At 34.6% G+C, this 18,137-nt stretch overlaps 1 protein-coding gene across 1 annotated transcript in view; it reads right to left on the bottom strand.

The window, feature by feature from the left end:
* Nucleotides 1-18,137, bottom strand: part of SAMTOR (S-adenosylmethionine sensor upstream of mTORC1) — an 85,944-nt gene that overhangs the window by 16,384 nt on the left and 51,423 nt on the right. The window contains exon 4 of the mRNA XM_067746774.1: nt 2,510-2,624. Coding sequence (XP_067602875.1) covers nt 2,510-2,624 — 115 coding nt within the window. The remainder of the gene's footprint in view (nt 1-2,509; nt 2,625-18,137) is intronic.

Raw genomic sequence — 18,137 nt, forward strand, 5'->3', positions numbered from 1 at the left:
CATTTGAAATTAACTCACTGCTTGCTGATGCTTTTCCATTAAAAAAATATCTCAGTTTAATTTTGGGTAGTTTCTATTGCCATGTCCTCAGTTTAACTTTTCTTCTTCAATATCTAATGTACCGTTAATCCCATTTAGTACATGTTTCATATCATAGATCATAGTATCCGTCTCCAGAAGTTAGATTTGGGTTTTTAAAATTATCTTCCATGTCTCTACTTTACTTTTTGTTCATACAGAATACAGTCATAATGTCCCTATCTTAATGTCCTTGTTTCCAAATTTTAACATCTGTGTCAGTTCACAGTTGGTCTCTGCTGGATGACTGACCTCCTCATTGTGGGTCCTATTTTCTTGCTTCTTTACTTGGCTGATTACTTTTTTATTGGATGCTAGGCATGGTGAACTTTACTTTGCTGCGTCCTGGATGACTTGGTATTGCTATAAATATTCTAACTTTGCTCTAGGATGTAGTTAAATTATCTGGAGACAATTTGATCTTTTTGGTTTTTGTTTCAGGATTTGCTAGGTGGGACTACAGCAGCCTTCAGTCTAAGGCTAATTATTCTCCACTACTGATGCAAGGCTTTTCTGTGTACTCTACCCAGGCTACTGTGATTCTTGAGGTTTCCAGTGTGGCTGGTGGGAACGGGTGCTACTTCCAGCCTGTGTGAGTGTGCTGGGCACTATAACCTCTAGATCTTTGAGGTGGTACTTCCTCCAGTCTCATGTAGTTTTCTCACAGACGTGTACTGATAAGTACTCAGCTGAGTACTCACGGAGGATTCTTTGCAGACCCCTGGAGTTTTCTCTCTGTGTAGCTCTCATATCTTTGGTACTTTGTCCATGAGCCTTAGCTGTCTTGGTCTCTCAGGACTCTCACCTCTGCCTCTACAACTCACTACCAGCTGGACTCTGCTTGGGAATCCCCTGTTTGTGCCACACGTTGGAAACTCTCTGAAGGCTGTATGTGCAACCATATGGCTCATCTCATTTGTTTTCCATCTCTTGGGGATCACTGTCCTTCATTACCTGATGTCCAGTTCTTGTATACTATTTTGAATATTTTGTCCACTTTTTAGTTGCTGCAGGCAGGGGGAAAGAGCATCAGTCTGGTCCCTGTCACCCCATCTCGACTGGAAGTATAAGTTTCTTCCCTTTGTTTTAAAATTAGTTATAGGGTTCTGGAACTATCAAAGTCTGATTCTACTACTGAACTCATGTATAGTAGTTCTTTTGCCTATCTAATGGCTTTACAGTTGAAAATTTATAGCCCTATATATAAATAAGCTTAATATTTTAATATTTGAGCCTTAGGTTTAGATCAAATGGTCATCATGTCTTACCAGTCCTTGAAGGACATCTCTAATGTGTGTCTTGAGGAAGGAAGGGGAGAGAATCCATGTACAAATCCACCTGCACTTTAAAACTATAGCTTCTAATGGCCCAGGAATTCTCTGCAGTGGTAAGCTAAGAACAGCTGTTTTACCGTACAGCAAGTATCTGTCTACCTTTAGGAGATAATAGTAACGCTTTTAGCATTTTCTTATTCGTCAGTGTTAGTCACATAGATTCAATATAGACAGTCAAGCTCATAAGAATCAAAGAATAAATTCATATGAAAGTTGACTCTTCATGCAGGAACTTTTCAATAATAACAGCAAACATTTCTTTAGCACTCACAATATAACAGGTGCTTTGTTAGGTGCTTTAAATACTTTTTCTCAAGTAAACACAACAACAATCTTATAAGGTATAGTCCATTACAAACCCCACTGCACAGACGAGAAAACTGAGGCTCAGAGAGTCAAATCAAGGTTGAAAATAAGATTTCATTCTTTTATTCAAGAAGTATTTAATGAGTACTTAGTATGCCAGGCACTCTTCTAGGTACTGGGAATATAGCAGTGGAGGAAAAAAATCTCTGAGCCTGAGTTTATACTCTACCACAATCTCTTTATAGCAATAAAAATTTGTAAAAAAATTTTTGTGTCTGGTGCCATATCAAAAGTATAATGGCAAATGTTATAAACTTATGTCATTGAGGGGAAAAAAATCTAATTTGAAAAGCAGAGGAAACATTCTTTGTAAAGTTGTTTAATCTACTAAGTACAAATAGCTGGGATTTAATAAAGTTTTGGCTGTCTCCAAAGCCCTTGCTCTTTCCACTATTCCATAATAGCTCTACATCAGAGTACGTTTCAGAAAGAGATGCATTAAAAAATAAAATAAGGAATCTTTGCAACTTACTGAAGTTTCTTGATTGAAATGACAGATGATAAACAGGGAACAAAACAAAATGAAGACAAATATGGTATTGGTCAAATTAATATTAGTTAACTAAATGCTCAAATTTTCACAAAATATACTTTTAGTTTTGAATAGAAATAGTCTCTTATCAACTTGTACACAGAAATATATTTGCTATTTCAAGAGTGTAAAGACAGTGCTTTCCTTTGTATATATACATGTAAAATATTCATCTCAAAACAAACAGAACTATGCATACCTCTACAGCAGGTACGATGTCTATGCCAACAGTTAGAAATTCTTCAAACTTCAGAAATGGGTTAAAGCAGCTGCCAACATCAAGTAATCTGATCTTTCCTGAGGTTTGTAGCAACCTAAAAATAGATTATTTTCATTATGCTTTTTATAAGATGAAATAAAATATAAGAAAAATTCAAACATTTGAGAATAAAAAAAATAGTATAGATTATTGGCTCTCTTTTTGGTCTCATGATCCCTTTACATGTTTAAAAATTACTGAGGGCCTAAAAGAGCTCTTTTGTTTATGCAGGTTCTATCAATAATACCATATTTGAAATTAAAACTCAATGGTTTAAAAACATCAATTCATTTATAAAACAATAACACTATAGTATATGCTAATGTAAATTATACTTTCTAATGAAAGTCTAGATTAGAAAGATAGTAAAAATGAGTTACTGTTTTACATTTTTTCAAGTCTCTCTAATGTTGGGCTTAATAGAAGACAGATGGATTCGCACGTCTGCTTTGCATTCAAGCTGTTGCAACATCACATGCCATGAAGTTTCTAGAAAACTCAACCCTACACTCAAAAGAGGATGAGAGTAGAAAAGGCAAACGATATTTTAGTATTATGATGAAAATAATTTCCTCCCCACAGAGACCCTAGAAGGGTCTCAGATCCCCAGACCACACTTTGAAAACTGTCTTTGTAGATGAAAGAATCCATTCACAAATTAATTCTCAGTAGTCAATATAATGATGTCTTTGGACTTTAATTTGTCTCAATGATTTAAAAGGACCAAAGAGCAAAGCAATGAAAGGATAGTATTTCTTAAGTTATGAAAAATTTTATTTTGTTCTGGAGTGTTCCTTGCGTCCAAAAGTAGTAGGAAAAAAGAAGGTAAACAAAACCGGACATGACCATTAAAGTTAGTCAAATGCAACTATTGATAATACGGATCTACATAGCGGCAAATAAGGATGAAGGAAAACAGTGGATTTTTGTTGGTCTGAAGCCTATAGTCCTAGTGTTCAGACAAGTAAAGCAATAATAAAAACCAACTTAAGACATATGCCATTTTATTGATATTAAGACAATTTTGCTGAAAAAAATTATGAGTAGACACTGGAAACATAAAGGAAAGAAATATAGTGAAATAACTGGGTAAAAACAGAATCTTGGTTCTTTAAAGCCTATAGGGCAGAGAAAATCTGCCCAGCTTCTGTTCCTTTTACCTCAGCTAGTATATTGCCATAGTGTCCATTAGAGAGGTGTTAAACTACAGACTGTAGTTAAGCTCCTGGAAAAGGCACTGTAAGTCAAAATAAAATAATATAATCTAAAGTTGATTTTTTTTTTCAGAAAAGCAACACAATAAATAGGGGTTACATTTTTTACCAAGAGCCTGATGTCCTAACATTTTATAGAAATGACCATAATCACCATTTGATTATAAATAAACTATATACAGGACCTGTTTAATACAGTACATGGCATTTTATAGTACCATAAAAACAATATGAACCAATTAAAAGATTTTTGTCAACCAAATTTTATTTAAGAACTCATCCAAAGAAGGGGTTATGAGGGTATAAGGAAATAAAAGGAATAGCTAGAAACTCCCTCAGCAACAAGAGCTGATCCTAGGGCTCAAAAGGTAATTTTCTGTACTGCAGCCAAATCAGGAAGTAGATTATTATGTAGTTTGGGTGATGTGTATAACAAATAATCATCTGTAAAGTTGAATTAAGTTTAGTGATACTTGAAATATCACAATACACTAGCTCTAAGGAAGAAGGAGGCCAGCAAACTACTGTGGTATAGGTTCCAAGTTGCTAAACAGAGCAAAAGATCCAGTAGATAGGTACCTTGAAATGCCTGGCATATAGCTGACATTTACTGCTAAATTAACAAATTTGAATACTTAAATCATAACCAGTTTGAATAAATGAATCTATAACAACATGTAATACTAAGTACACTACTAGATTGCCATTCTAATCCTTATGTGGGGCTATGGTTAAGAACAAGAGTTCTGGAATAAGAGAGACTAAAATCAAAACCTGATTCTGCCCTTTACCTGTGTGATATGGGGACAACAATGGTACCCACACTTAAGAGTCGTTTCTAGGATTAAATGAGATTATGCGTTTATAATTCTTGCCCTAGTATCTGGTACATGGTAAACGCTCAAAAAGTGGTAGATATCATTGTTAGCTATTAATATCATGTTATATATAAAATCTTTTGTGGTTTGTCCCCTAATGATCTTCCTGAACATGGTAGAAGCAGAATTTTACTATCTTCCTGAACATAGTAAAAGCAGAATACTGGTAGACTCTAGTAAATTGGGTAACAAAAAATTTCTGATAGTCTTTAAAAAAGTGCTTCTTAGAAATTAACCTTTCTACCTGGATGGAGTATTCCAAATCATTCAACTTAATTCAACTTTGAAATATAATTACCAATAACTTAATATCATGGATTAACTTAATAACATTAACTCTCAGTAATACACTTAATCCATTTCAAATTCTTTGGTTGAGCTCTGTAATTTTTTTTTGCATCAACATATATTTAGTTTAAAGACTAATCACAAAGTGAACAGAATATCCAAGTAATTATCACCCAGGTCAAGAAATAACACATTGCCTGCACCGTAGAAACAGGATCCTCCCTGACGACATCCCCTACCCCTTTCTGTAATGGTAGCCACTATCCTGATTTTAGTGATAATCGTTCCCTTGATTTCCTTTTATAGTCTTGCTACCTATGACTGTCTTCTGAATAACATAGTTTAGTTTTACACTACACATTTGCTTTTGTGACTTTCTTCTTTCATTTAATATTAAGTTTGTGTCATTTGTGTTTCTGTAGTTAATTCATGTACATGGCTGTGTGACAGTACCTTTATACAACACATCCCATTGTGATTTTGATTAGAGTGGCACTGAATCTAAAGATCATTTGGGAGAATTAACGTCTTTACAATATGGACTCTTTTAATCCATGGACATGGCATAGTTCTCCATCTATTTAGTTCCTCATTGTCTCTCAATAGCTTTAACAATTTCTCTTAAAAGGTCCCATGTATATTTTGTTGGATTTGTATTTCTTGTTAACTCATATTTTTTGGTGCTGTTATTGCTTTTCCCCTATGGATAAACCTTGTTATTTTTTAAAATTTGATTTTTCATTGTTGGTTACAGAAATGCAATTCAGTTTTGTACAATGATTTGTATCCAGCAACATTACTAAATTCCTGTTATCTCAACTGCTTATCTGTATATTATTTGGGGTATTCTAGTCTAGGTACGTAGTTACATAATCTGTGAAAAATAATATTATTTCTTCTTTTCTTATCTATCCATCCACCCACCCACCCATCTATTTTTTGCCTCACTGCTTTGCCCAGGACTTCTAATACAATATTAAACAGGACTAATACAAGCAGGTACTATTTTGTTTCCAGTCTCAGAGGGAACATTAAGTATAATGTTCACCATTAATGTATAACTCACCATTAAATATAATGACTGTTGCAGGTTTTATATAGAATCCTTGATAAAGCTGATGAAGCTTTTATATTTTGCTAGCTCCTTTTAAAAAAAAATTTCACACAAATCTATGTTAGATTTTATCAAATGTACTCAGCTACTGAGATATGACTTTTCTTTGATCTGTTTATGTGATACAGTATACTCATTAATTCTGTAGTGTTAAATCAATCTTGCCTTATTGGGAAGAATCTAATTTGGTTTTGATAAATTACTGTCTTCATAACTTAAAGGATTTGTTTTATATATGTATATACAGTTGGTTCTATTTGTGATGGGTCTGGTCTATAAAGTCACCACGATCACTAAACCATGCTCCTAAGGGAAATACAAGACTAGGCCTCTGGTTACAATACTTTCAACACCAGAGCAACACATAACCTGGATTTATGTGTATTTCTGTTTAAAGGTAACTTATTTAATATGTATTATGATGCATCAACACTGAACTCACAGCCAACACCATTATAACTCATGCCTAAGGGAAGCATATCTAATACACTATTTTCTCTGTAAGGCATAATACAGCATTCCTGTGCTTAGACAGGCTCGATGGAACTTTAACATTATGCTTAGGGGCCATTTTTAAAGCAAAATAGGGCTTCCCTGGTGGCGCAGTGGTTAAGAATCCACCTGCCAATGCAGGGGACACGGGTTCAAGCCCTGGTCCGGGAAGATCCCACATGCCGCGGAGCAACTAAGCCCATGTGCCACAAATACTGAGCCTGCGCTCTAGAGCCCACGAGCCACAAGTACTGAAGCCCGCCCGCCTAAAGGCCGTGCTCTGCAACAAGAGAAGCCACTGCAATGAGAAGCCTGCGCATCGCAACTAAGTAGCCCCCGCATCACGACAAAGTAGTCCCCGCTTGCTGAAACTAGAGGAAGCCCGCGCGCAGCAATGAAGACCCAATGCAGCAAAAAATAAAATTTAAAAAATAAACGTAAAATCAATAAAGCACAAAAAATGTGATATTAAATAGACTGAAAATGGGACATTTTTATACTTGAGAGCTGAAACAATAAGGCAGAGCTTGCATTGTTCAACTTCAACTGGGAAGGTGTGTGTCAGATGACAAATTTTTCACCACCCTCAGCATGTCCACAAATGAGTCTGAAAATGCCATGAGTACTCACCTTGGAGTTGAATTTTAGTGAGTAGGTGAATTTGCAGATATGGAATTTCTGAATAATTAGGATAAACTGTGTGTGTGTGTGTGTATGGATTTTTGCATCTATGTTCATAAGTGAGATCAGACTATAATTTTCTGTGCTAGTACTGTCCATGATGGGTTTTAATATCAAGGTTATGCTAGACTCTTAAGATGAGTGTGGGATAACTCCTTTCATTCTATTTTTAAAGAGTATGTGTAAGAACAGAATTCATTTTTCCTTAAATGTTTACTAGAACTCAGTAAACATTTAAGTACTAAACTCTAGTACTATATGTTTACTGTTTATGTATATGTTTATGTTTACTAAACTCTAGTAAACTTAAATGTTTACTAGAATTTCAGGGTTGAAGCAGAGAAAGTACAAGGTGAGCTTCAACTATCTTGTTGTACAAGAAAGTAAGGTAACGCTCAAAAACTAATAGGAATATACCAAAAGGTCAAAGGAGCTAGCTTACAGGAGTTTCCACTGGCCTAATTTGAGATGATTTTAGCATCATAATAATGATAGGAATGAATTATAACACACTGAATTTTTTAAAAAATCTATCAGTCTACAGAACTTTAAAAAAGAGGGGGAAAAGGGAAAGTTTTTCTTTATAGAAGAATACCAACCAATGAATGTGTAAGCAAGCCAGAAATAGAAAAATCACCTATTTCCAACTATTATAGTAAAAAAAAAAAAACCGAAACAAAACTTGACTCAGGCAAGACCATGTTAAAGTTACAGTGAAAATTGTCAAGGAACAGGAAATTGTCTCGATCTTCACGTATAACCCAACAGATTAGAGATTAAAAGTGCCTTTACAGTGAAGAAATCTGGAGGATACCAATTTAGTCAAATGATGAAACTTAACATGAATGATAATGGGACAAACTGACATATGCCCTCTTAGTGATATACTGAGAACACAGTATCATCTATACCTATCAAAAATGTTTAACATGGATCTATCATGGGGAATTTTCTAGATTAATCAAGCCTAAGAGATATTCAACTAAATACAATATATAATATTTGATTGGATCTTGGATCAAACTACCAACCCACAGTTATAAAGAACATTATTAGAACAATCTGGAAAATTCAAATGTGAACTATGTAAACATGTAACTATATCAATGTTAAATTTCCTGAATGTGATGACAACTGTACTGTGGTTATGTAGGAAAATGTCCTCAGTCTTTGGTGATACATGATAACGTATTTAATGTTGAAGTAACTCAAATGGTTCAGAAAAGAAACAAAAAGAAAAATGTGTCTATATATACACACACAGATTTATGGAGTAAATGTAGCAAAATATTAACTGTTAATGAATCTTGGTAACAAACATAAATGAGGGTATTGGTTGTACTACTCTTAAAATCTCCCTTAGAGTTTTGAAACTTATCAAACTTTAATGCTGGGGAAAAAAAAAACAAACCTCCTCAAAACAACTGTAGGTTTGTCTGTCAATTTTTGCTTTATGTATATTGAAGCTATACTATTAGGCACGTACAAATTAAACACATATTCTCCTGTTAAATCACACCTTTTATTATTATGAGAAATATACTTTATCTCTAGAAATTATATTTATTCTACCATATTATATTTTGGATATGTCTCTCATAAGCAACATAAACTGGATTTTTATGACAATAAAAAATTTCTTTTAATTAGAGTATTTAGATCATTTACTTTTAAAGTGATTTACCAACATATTTTGATTTATATATAGTACCTTACCTTGCACCTTCTATCTGCTCTATCTGTTCTACGTTTCTTTTCCTCTGCTCCTTGCTTTCTGTAGAATCACCCTGGGAGCTTCAAAATTACTTAAAGACTCTGATTTAATTGGTTTAGGATGGAGCCTGGGCATTAGGGTTTTTAAAAGCTTCCCAAGTGAATGTATTGTGTAAGCCAAGGTTGAGAATTGGTTTTAGATTTTTCCTTTTAAATTTTAATAATTCCATATTGTTTCATTTTACTGATTTCAAAAATTTATAGTTTGTTCTTTTAGAAAAATATATACTTAACTATTGAATAATCTTAGCCTTCTCTCAAACCATACAAATGCTTGAGACCACAATTCTGTTGTGTGGTTATGTTAGTCTTTTTGTGTATTCTGTTTTATAAATGTTTGTCCATATTTACCTTTTCGGTTGTTGTTGTTGTTGTTCATTCTTTCTTTCACTTCAGACTTTCCATCTGGGGTCATTTTCTTTCTGCTTGAAATACACCTCTAGAATTTCTTTTAGTAAGAGATTTCTCTCTCCCATTCTTTTCTCTCCTTCTGCAACTCCATTAAGAAGTTAAACCTTATTTTATCTTCTGTGTCTTTAACCATTTTAATTCATTATTATTTTTTTTCCTTGTCCATATGTGGCATTCTGGATAATTTCATTTACTCTGTCTCACTCAGTTCAATAATTTCCTCTTTAATTCATGTCATACACTGAGTTATTTTAATTATTTTATTTTTTATCTCTAGAAGTTTTCTTTTTAATTTTGGCTTTCCAAATGGCTTGTAGGTTCTTAAAGTTTCTAGTTCCTTCAGAAACTTTCAAGCATTCTTTTATTTTTAAAATATTATTTTATAAACAGTGACTCATAATTCTAGTGTCTGAGGCCTTTAAATATCTATTCTTGATACGTGCTGATTTTAGATCATGGTTCCTTGTTTCCATACATGCTTCGTAATTACTTCTTACTGTGAGATGTTTTTCTTAAAAAATTATTTACGAAGTTTCTTTGAGCAGAAGTATTCATTTTTGCTCTGTCAGGCAATCTGGGATACCACCAGTGCCGGACCACTTTCAACCAAATAAACAGGGTTTAAAGTTTTTTGGACCACCCTTGTGATGTGAATTTAGGAGTTTATGTTTAGGATGTCCTGCAGTTTCAACTTGTCAGAGTCTGTCATGCTGTGGACGAACGGGGTAGATTTATTCTGGTTCACCCTTAAACTGAGAAAGTAATTTTCAGAGTTGAAGCTCCAACCAGTCGAGTATAAAAACTAAAGTTGAAGTCTGCAGTTTGGAAAAATGCTCTCAAGGCTAAAGAAGCTTTGTGCTCTGCCTCCCTTTCTGGGTTCCTGCCAGCATTTGCATTTGGCCCTACCAATTCTTTGGTGTTTTTAAGATTTATCCAACATTTTAAAAAAATCATTCTTTTCAAGTTTGAGAGATTAGTTAGAATATCCTGCTAGCATATTCTAGTTAACTTTCAAAGTAAATATATAAACAGATAAAATTAATTTAGTCTAGTTGGTCAGCATAAAATCAGTCTGTGACAAAAAGAGTCAATAATTATAAAAGGAGTATAAGAAGTATTTCATTATTATTCACAGATATGAAAATACTTATTATGTGAATACACTAGATGTGCTAAGAACAAAAATATCCTCTGAATAATCTATCAAATGACTTTGAAGTTTCTTAATCAAAAAAGGCCAGAGAGCCAACCTTAAGTGACCTTATATGACAGACTTCATAGTTAAAATGCCAAATACAGATATGACTAAAATGACATTGAATTACCCAATTTTCTCATTTTAATCACTATTTCAAATTTTTCTGCAAGAGAAATAAGCAAGTCTTTTACGTTAATACTATGTAAAAGCTATCCTGGTCTCTCTCAGGTTTACCCTTAATAAATTCTTATGGGATTTGTAATCCCATAGTCCAAAATAAATAAAATTTATAAGGACTACTTTCACATCAAGATGATTTTTATTGATAATGACTAAATCCTGGCACCTATATTTCTGTATTTGAAGCACCAATACTTTAAAATTAAGCAACAAACATTACTACTTATGCAAATTCTCATATTATAAATTTACTTGGAGGAAAAGCCCATTTTATTTGCAAGTTAAATGATAGGTAAGGTGGTGGTTAGGTATCTGGAATTCAAAACATTGGCCTCAGCAAAGTAAGAGTAATTCATTTAACAAAAGAAATACTTAAACAGTATAATAGGGCGTTTTTCTTTTTTTTCTCAATAGTACCAACAAACTACTCTTCCTCACTGAAGCTGAAAGATCTTGAAATTCCAGTATCCTGGCACCCAAATTATATTTCAGAATACCTTTCATTCACAACACAAAAACAAAACAAAATCTTTGTCAGATCGTATGCTCTAAGTTTTGATGTGGAAATGTAAGTCTGAAGCCTCAAGGTTCTAAAATCCAAAATAAGATTAGATTTTGGAAGGAAATTTTCAAGTTTATACTAAATAGCTATAATCATAAATATATAGTTAAGACTGTTTAATCTTAGCTTAGAAGTTGTTTTAATTTGAAATTATTCATCAAAACAGTATTTCAAATCTTCTACAAAAAACCTGAATAGCTTTAGTATCATTTTTAAAAATACTTTAAATGTATACATAACTATAACTTGACAAATACTTATTGAATACTTATTGTACCTGTCTACCTCTTTTTAGGAGCTTGAGATTCCCAAGTAATTCAGTTCAGTAAAGAAGACACACATGCAAATACAACATGAAAACAATGCAATGACTGTATGGTAAAGGAGTGTATAAAATGTTATAGGAGCAGAAGAACACTGGTAGAAGAGAAGGGAAATCCATATCTGGGACCTGCAGGATAAGCAGGCTTCTCCCAGGAGAAAATGGGAAATGGGGGGTGAAGAATAAAGGGAAGGACTGTTGAGGTAGGTGACTGTCATTCCAGTCAGAAAGCATAGTAAGTGCAAAGGTACATGTTTCCAAGTAGGTGTGGACTTTCCATAAAATCTGTGAAACTCATAAAGTGCCTTTTGAAATGTCCAGTAACTGATTTCACTGTATTGTAGTTTTTAAGTCCAGAGTGACAATTTTTTGTTCTTTTTGCCCTTAACATTTTTAAAACTTTGAATTTTAAAAACAAGCAAACAAACAAAGAAGCCTCTAAACATATTTCCTAGAAAACAGAGAAGAATATTATCTGAAATGGCTCTTTCATTGATTTATCCAAGACTAGAAATCTAATTCCACTACCATGAATAAGTACATATATGTATATGGCACTATTTTTCAAACTGACTTACATATTTTAATAGAACATTCACAATGTAATTTCCCCAAGAAAATTTCCCCAGAAGAAGTAGTTACTAAAATGCCAGTAACAGCACCTTCTTCATAGTGTTGTATAAACATTAAATGAGTTGACTATGCATCATAGATGGGGACAAGGAGTAAAGAAGTAATAATTATCAAAAGTTTTGTACAGTTAAAAAAAAAAAAGGCTCTGGAGACAGTCAACAGAACTCTATCTTCACTTCTGCTTTACTACCAAGTGACCTTAGAAATTTTACTTACCCTTTTTTGCGTCTCAGTTTCCTCATCTGTAAAATGAAAGGCCATTCTAATTCTAAAACTCTAGATCAGTTCTTGATAGAATACCACCCTCTTGCAGATTTGAAACCTGCCTGTATCAATGTCCCATTGAAAATAATCAAATAAACAAAAACTAAGACTTCTTAAAAAAATTACTACCTAGTGAATTTTCCTGAGGTCCAAATTTCATGAAAATCTATTTTGTCAGATTGTTAATAGACATCTAATAGCAGCAAAGCTCTAAGGGGCATCTTTTTCAACGTTCCATATATAGGATAAAAACTGGCATAATTATGGCACTGTCAGATGCAACAATAATGAATCAAAGTCTTTCACTGCCTCAACATGGAGGCAAAATGGAAAGGGACTCTGTCACTTAGGATGCCTCTGCATGAGGCTCTCTACCAATAGTTCTTAATCTTTTTGGGTAACAAACTTCTTTGAGTATTTGATGAAATCTATGGCCTTTTCCCCCTAGACAACAATACACATATGATACACAAATCACATTTTTATATAATTCAGGGTGGTTCACAGACTCTGCTTGGATTATCTGAGTTTCCATGTATAGGCAGTGATGATGAAGATAAAGTTTTATAGAATCATTGTCTTGGTCTGGTATAGTTTTGTTGCAAGGAACAGAAAACCACTTAAACTAGCTTAAGTAAAGTCAAATTTATTTTAAATATGAAAAGATAGCTCATGGAATTCAACTTTAAGAAGCACAGTTGGTCTTCATGGGAACAGAAAAGTTACCAAGGAGATAGTCTTCTGTCTCCTTCTTCTTTCCAGAAAGCTGCCTCAGTTGCCTACAAAAAATTTCTGGACTTTGATGACAAAAATAGACATGGTCCTATATCCCTGAACTATACTATTAAAGTATAATTATTTTTCACTTCAGTTTAGAGTAGTTAGTATTTACATACACAGTCAGGATATGAGCTAGATTAATAAAGTAATATTTGTGAACTCCTCTCTGAGTTAACGTTTAGCATTCTTTGTTAGGATGTGCTCTTTAAATCCCTTCCAAGACACCTGTAACTCTCAGATAGCCCTTCTCAGATTATACTTTTCATGCTTTATCCCTCTTCCCATAGCAACCTAAGACTTATTACAGCTATATCATTTTCTACTGAAACATCTCTCCAAAAATTAACATCAAACTCAACCACAATAGACAATCTGCCACCATTAAGAATGTTTAAAAGAAATGCGAAATGTAGGAGTTGTAACTTCATTAAACAGTTGTAATAAATTTTGTGGTCTACGGCAGCACTGTTGGAACATGTTAGTGTTCTCTGGAGACTACTCTGGGGCATTTAAACACATTTTTCTAAATGTGCACTAGGCTGTATGTAAGCCTTAGATTTTAAAGCCTTTTTTTGACACGTAAAATGTGATTCCAAAGAGATCAAGGAAAAGAAAAAAAAGTCATTATACCTTATGAGAAAACAAAAAGAAATGGCTGAATTTACTAATGTTGGTAAGGCAAATATTTGGAAAAAATTAGTTTTTCTGATCAGGAAAATCTTTATAACAGGTCAACAGTCTGACTAGTCAGGAAACAAATGGTTTTCTAAAGGACAGCTAATTGAAATATAGTTAGATTGGTTCCTAATTTCAGCATATATGCACTCACTTATTTACATTCTGTAAAGTGATAAAACATACTGATTAGAAAACAAAGTTTAGCTAGAAAGTTTGTAATGCTTCCTCTACATTTTAATGCCTCTTTCAAATGTTCATTTACATTCCTCAGTAAATTTTCATTTTGCTTCTTTAGACAGATTTACGCAGAGAATCTTAAAATTGTATTATTTAAAAAGATTTTTAAAACTTAAGAATTCATAGTCTTCTAACTTCATTTGCAGTTTTTCAGAAGTGTTAAGAAAAAAATCTTATATGTAAAAAACATGTATAGGCTGGTCAAATGATAACTTTCTATTTAAATTTCCCATGTTGGTGTTTACTCAATATTGTCTTTGTTCTCTTTTCCAAAACAGTTATAGTAAAACATCACATTTCTTTACTCTCTCCCCCTCAATTCCCATCCACTGGTTAAGGAGTTTAGTAAGGAAATGCAGGATTTTATTTCCTACAAAATTTTCTGTCTGGCATGCTGCCAGTGTCAACAACAGCATCTTGAACTCCTCAAGACATATTAAGAGGGAGCTGTAAACTCTAAGTAAAATTTTTTGCTCATTACATAAGAAAATCTGGCAATATTTACCCAAGTATGCAGTTTACAACAGTTTTTCAAAGTGCTCTCTACAAAGCTGTAGGTATTTTCCAGAGTCCATTCAAGGGCCAACAAAGGCAGGTATGGGAGATATCTGGAGGCTACAACTTCTATACCCTTTGAGCGTACCAGAAAATGTTTCCTCTGAAGAAAAGGTTCTGTGGTTAAAATGGCTGAAATCAATGATCTAGGCCTTATTAATTATCCCTGCTGGTTTGATGTAGAGGAAGGGAGAAATTAGATTTCCATATCTTATCTTTTTGAGAAGAAAAAACAAGAAGAAAATGCATTTTTGAGAGTTAGTATGTAAAACAACAGCACTGTCACTCTGACTCTGAATTCATGACAGTCATATATATGGAAATCTTTCTAAAGCCAAATTTTAGAGCTGATAGATGACAAATAAGTGGGGAAAATTTATTACTAGATACCTTGGATCATATAAAAATCCTTAGTTCCACCTATCCTCTTGTCTCAATCATTCCTTCAAGGAACAGCAAAAAAACCCAGTTAAAATAGAAAACTTCTGACTCTGATGACTTGGTTTATTATCATTTATTTAGCAACTCGTTCTTAGCATTGTACATAATCCATTTCATTTCTATATGTATCACAAATCCCTGAAATGACGCTAACAATTATTGATTTTGATGGCAATGTGTAAAGCCAGACAACAGCTTCCCCTCCAAAATATTTTGGTAGTAAAGAACAAAAAATATATTGGAGGGAGATTAAGTGTGTGAGTAAAGGTTGTTTATAGGCTAAATAATCTGCACTAAGTAGATGAAGTCAGGCTTTAAGAGGAAAAGAGAAAACAAGAGTTAGCTCATGGAGTTGATTTATATCTGAAGGGACAGTTTTTCCCAAAGTGCATTTCACGAAATAGTCTTGCAAGTCGCTTCTTTGTCAATAGGTCAATGAATGTGGAAAATATAGTCTCTTTTTGAAGAGCTACAGGCACGTAACCATATAATAGCTCTACAATTAAGAAACTCAATTTAATTTTAATGTCCAAATTTATTTTGTTGACAAACTCCCTTTCAAATTATGTATTACTTATTTTACAGAACTTCTCTGGGAAACTTTTGAGACGAGATAGGGATTCATGAGAAAGGCATGGATATCTAGTTTTTAAGCAAAACATCTGAAAAAAACTGAAAGGATGACCCAGAAAATCCATATACAGAGATCAGAGAAGGGTATAAAAAATTAAGTGAAAAGATCTCAGCATGGTTTCACATGAATGCCCAGATTCACGCTCTTATTGACAACATTCTTTGTGTTGCCATCATGGTGATCAGTGTAATCATGTAACAATGGTCACTATATCGGCAATGTAAAATTCTTACGAGTAGGTACTACTACTCTCATTTTATAGATGAGGGGAATGAGGCTTAGAGAAGTTAAATAACACATGGAAGGTCATATGCTAGTAAGTGATTTCAGGTGGAATTAAAATCCGTCTAACTCAGCAGCCTGAGCTTTTAACAATTATGCTCACTACGTTTAGCATAGAAGGAAGTAGCAGTTTGGATACAAATTAACAGTTGTCCATGCATAAAATAAATATGCTATGGAAATATATACTATAAATGTAGTTCTTCATTTTGAATACAAGTTAGTCATATGTATTAGTTTTCTATTACTATATAATAAACTACCACAAAGCTAACTTTAAAATACAACCTAATTCTATAGGTTAGAAGTTCCGGTATGCTTGCCTGGTACTCTGCTCCAGGTGTAATAAAGCTGAAATCAAGGTTTCAGCAGGCCTAGGCTCTCATTTAAGAGTTTTGTGAGGGAAGAATCCATTTCTAGGCTCATTCAGGCTGTTGGCAGAAACCAGTTCCATGTGGATGTAGGACTGAGAGCCCTGTTTTCTTGCTGGCTGTCTGCTCAGCTTCTAGAGGCCACCTGTATACCATGGCTCATGGCCCACCCCATTTTCAAAGCCAACAACAGCATACTGAATCCTTCTTATGCTTCAAATCTCCCTGATACCCTCCTTTTCCCCTTCTGTTCTGTTGCATTTGGAAAAAGTTCTGTGTTTTTAAGGGCTCATGTGATTAGATTAGGCCTACCCAGATAATCTTCCCATCTTAATCAATGGATTAGTAACCTTACCAGAAAAAAGACTAAGGTCACATGAGGAAGAGGGAATTCTGCCTCCAGACTACTTTTAGACTCAAGATGCAACATTACCACTTCCCTGGGTCTCTAGCCCGCTTTCCTGCCCTGCAATTTTGGACCTGCCAGTCCCTATAATCATGTGAGCCAATTCCTTAAATCTCTGATCCTCTACACACACCCACATACTATACTGGTTCTATTCCTCTGGAAAACACTAACTAATACACACTCCCCAAAAGAATCCCTGTATCTGGTGGTCAAGCTTCCTGTTTTTGTGTAGGGTTACCTGAGAGATGAGAAGGAGTTCCAAAACACGGAGAAATACCAGTGGCATATCCCTGCTATTTGTTCCCTAGCAGCATACCACAATATATTGAGTTTCCTTGCTCCCAGGTAAGTCAATAGATGACTGAATTATTGATTTTAATTAAACTAAGCCTCATGAAAGACTAGCTTATCAAGATTCCTGGCAAAGAAGTTTAAAGGTTGAGGCTTCCCTGGTGGTGTAATGGTTGAGAGTCCGACTGCCGATGCAGGGGACACAGGTTCGTGCCCCGGTCCAGGAAGATGCCACATGCCGCGGAGCGGTTAGGCCCGTGAGCCATGGCTGCTGAGCCTGTGCGTCCACAGCCTGTGCTCCGTAACGGGAGAGGCCACAACAGTGAGAGGCCCGCGTACCACAAAAAAAAAAAAAAGGAAAAAAAGAAGCTTAAAGGTTGAAGATAATCTAAAAATGGAAACGCAAGGGAGTTACAAACAAAACAAAACAAAACAGATCTGACACTTCGATTCCTAGTAAAAACATTTCTTAGCTAGACTGAAGCAAGCAAAAAAAAAAAAAAAGACTAAATCAGATCTGGCAAGAAATTGGAAAAATTCAAAATTATAAAGTTAATTGAAATGCAGATTTATATTCACTCATGACCTTGTCCTAAGTGATATTTTAAAATACTGTTTAGGGCTCCCCTGGTGGCGCAGTGGTTAAGAATCCGCCTGCCAATGCAGGGGACACAGGTTCGAGCCCTGGTCTGGGAAGATCCCACATGCAGCGGAGCAACTAAGCCCATGCACCACAACTACTGAGCCTGCGCTCTAGAGTCCGCAAGCCACAACTACTGAGCCCGTGGGCCTAGAGCCTGTGCTCCGCAACAAGAGAAGCCACCGTGATGAGAAGCCCGTGTTCCACAACAAAGAGTAGCCCCCGCTCACTGCAACTAGA

This window comes from Pseudorca crassidens, chromosome 8 (genome assembly GCF_039906515.1).
Source record: "Pseudorca crassidens isolate mPseCra1 chromosome 8, mPseCra1.hap1, whole genome shotgun sequence".
Taxonomy (NCBI): Eukaryota; Metazoa; Chordata; class Mammalia; order Artiodactyla; family Delphinidae; genus Pseudorca; species Pseudorca crassidens.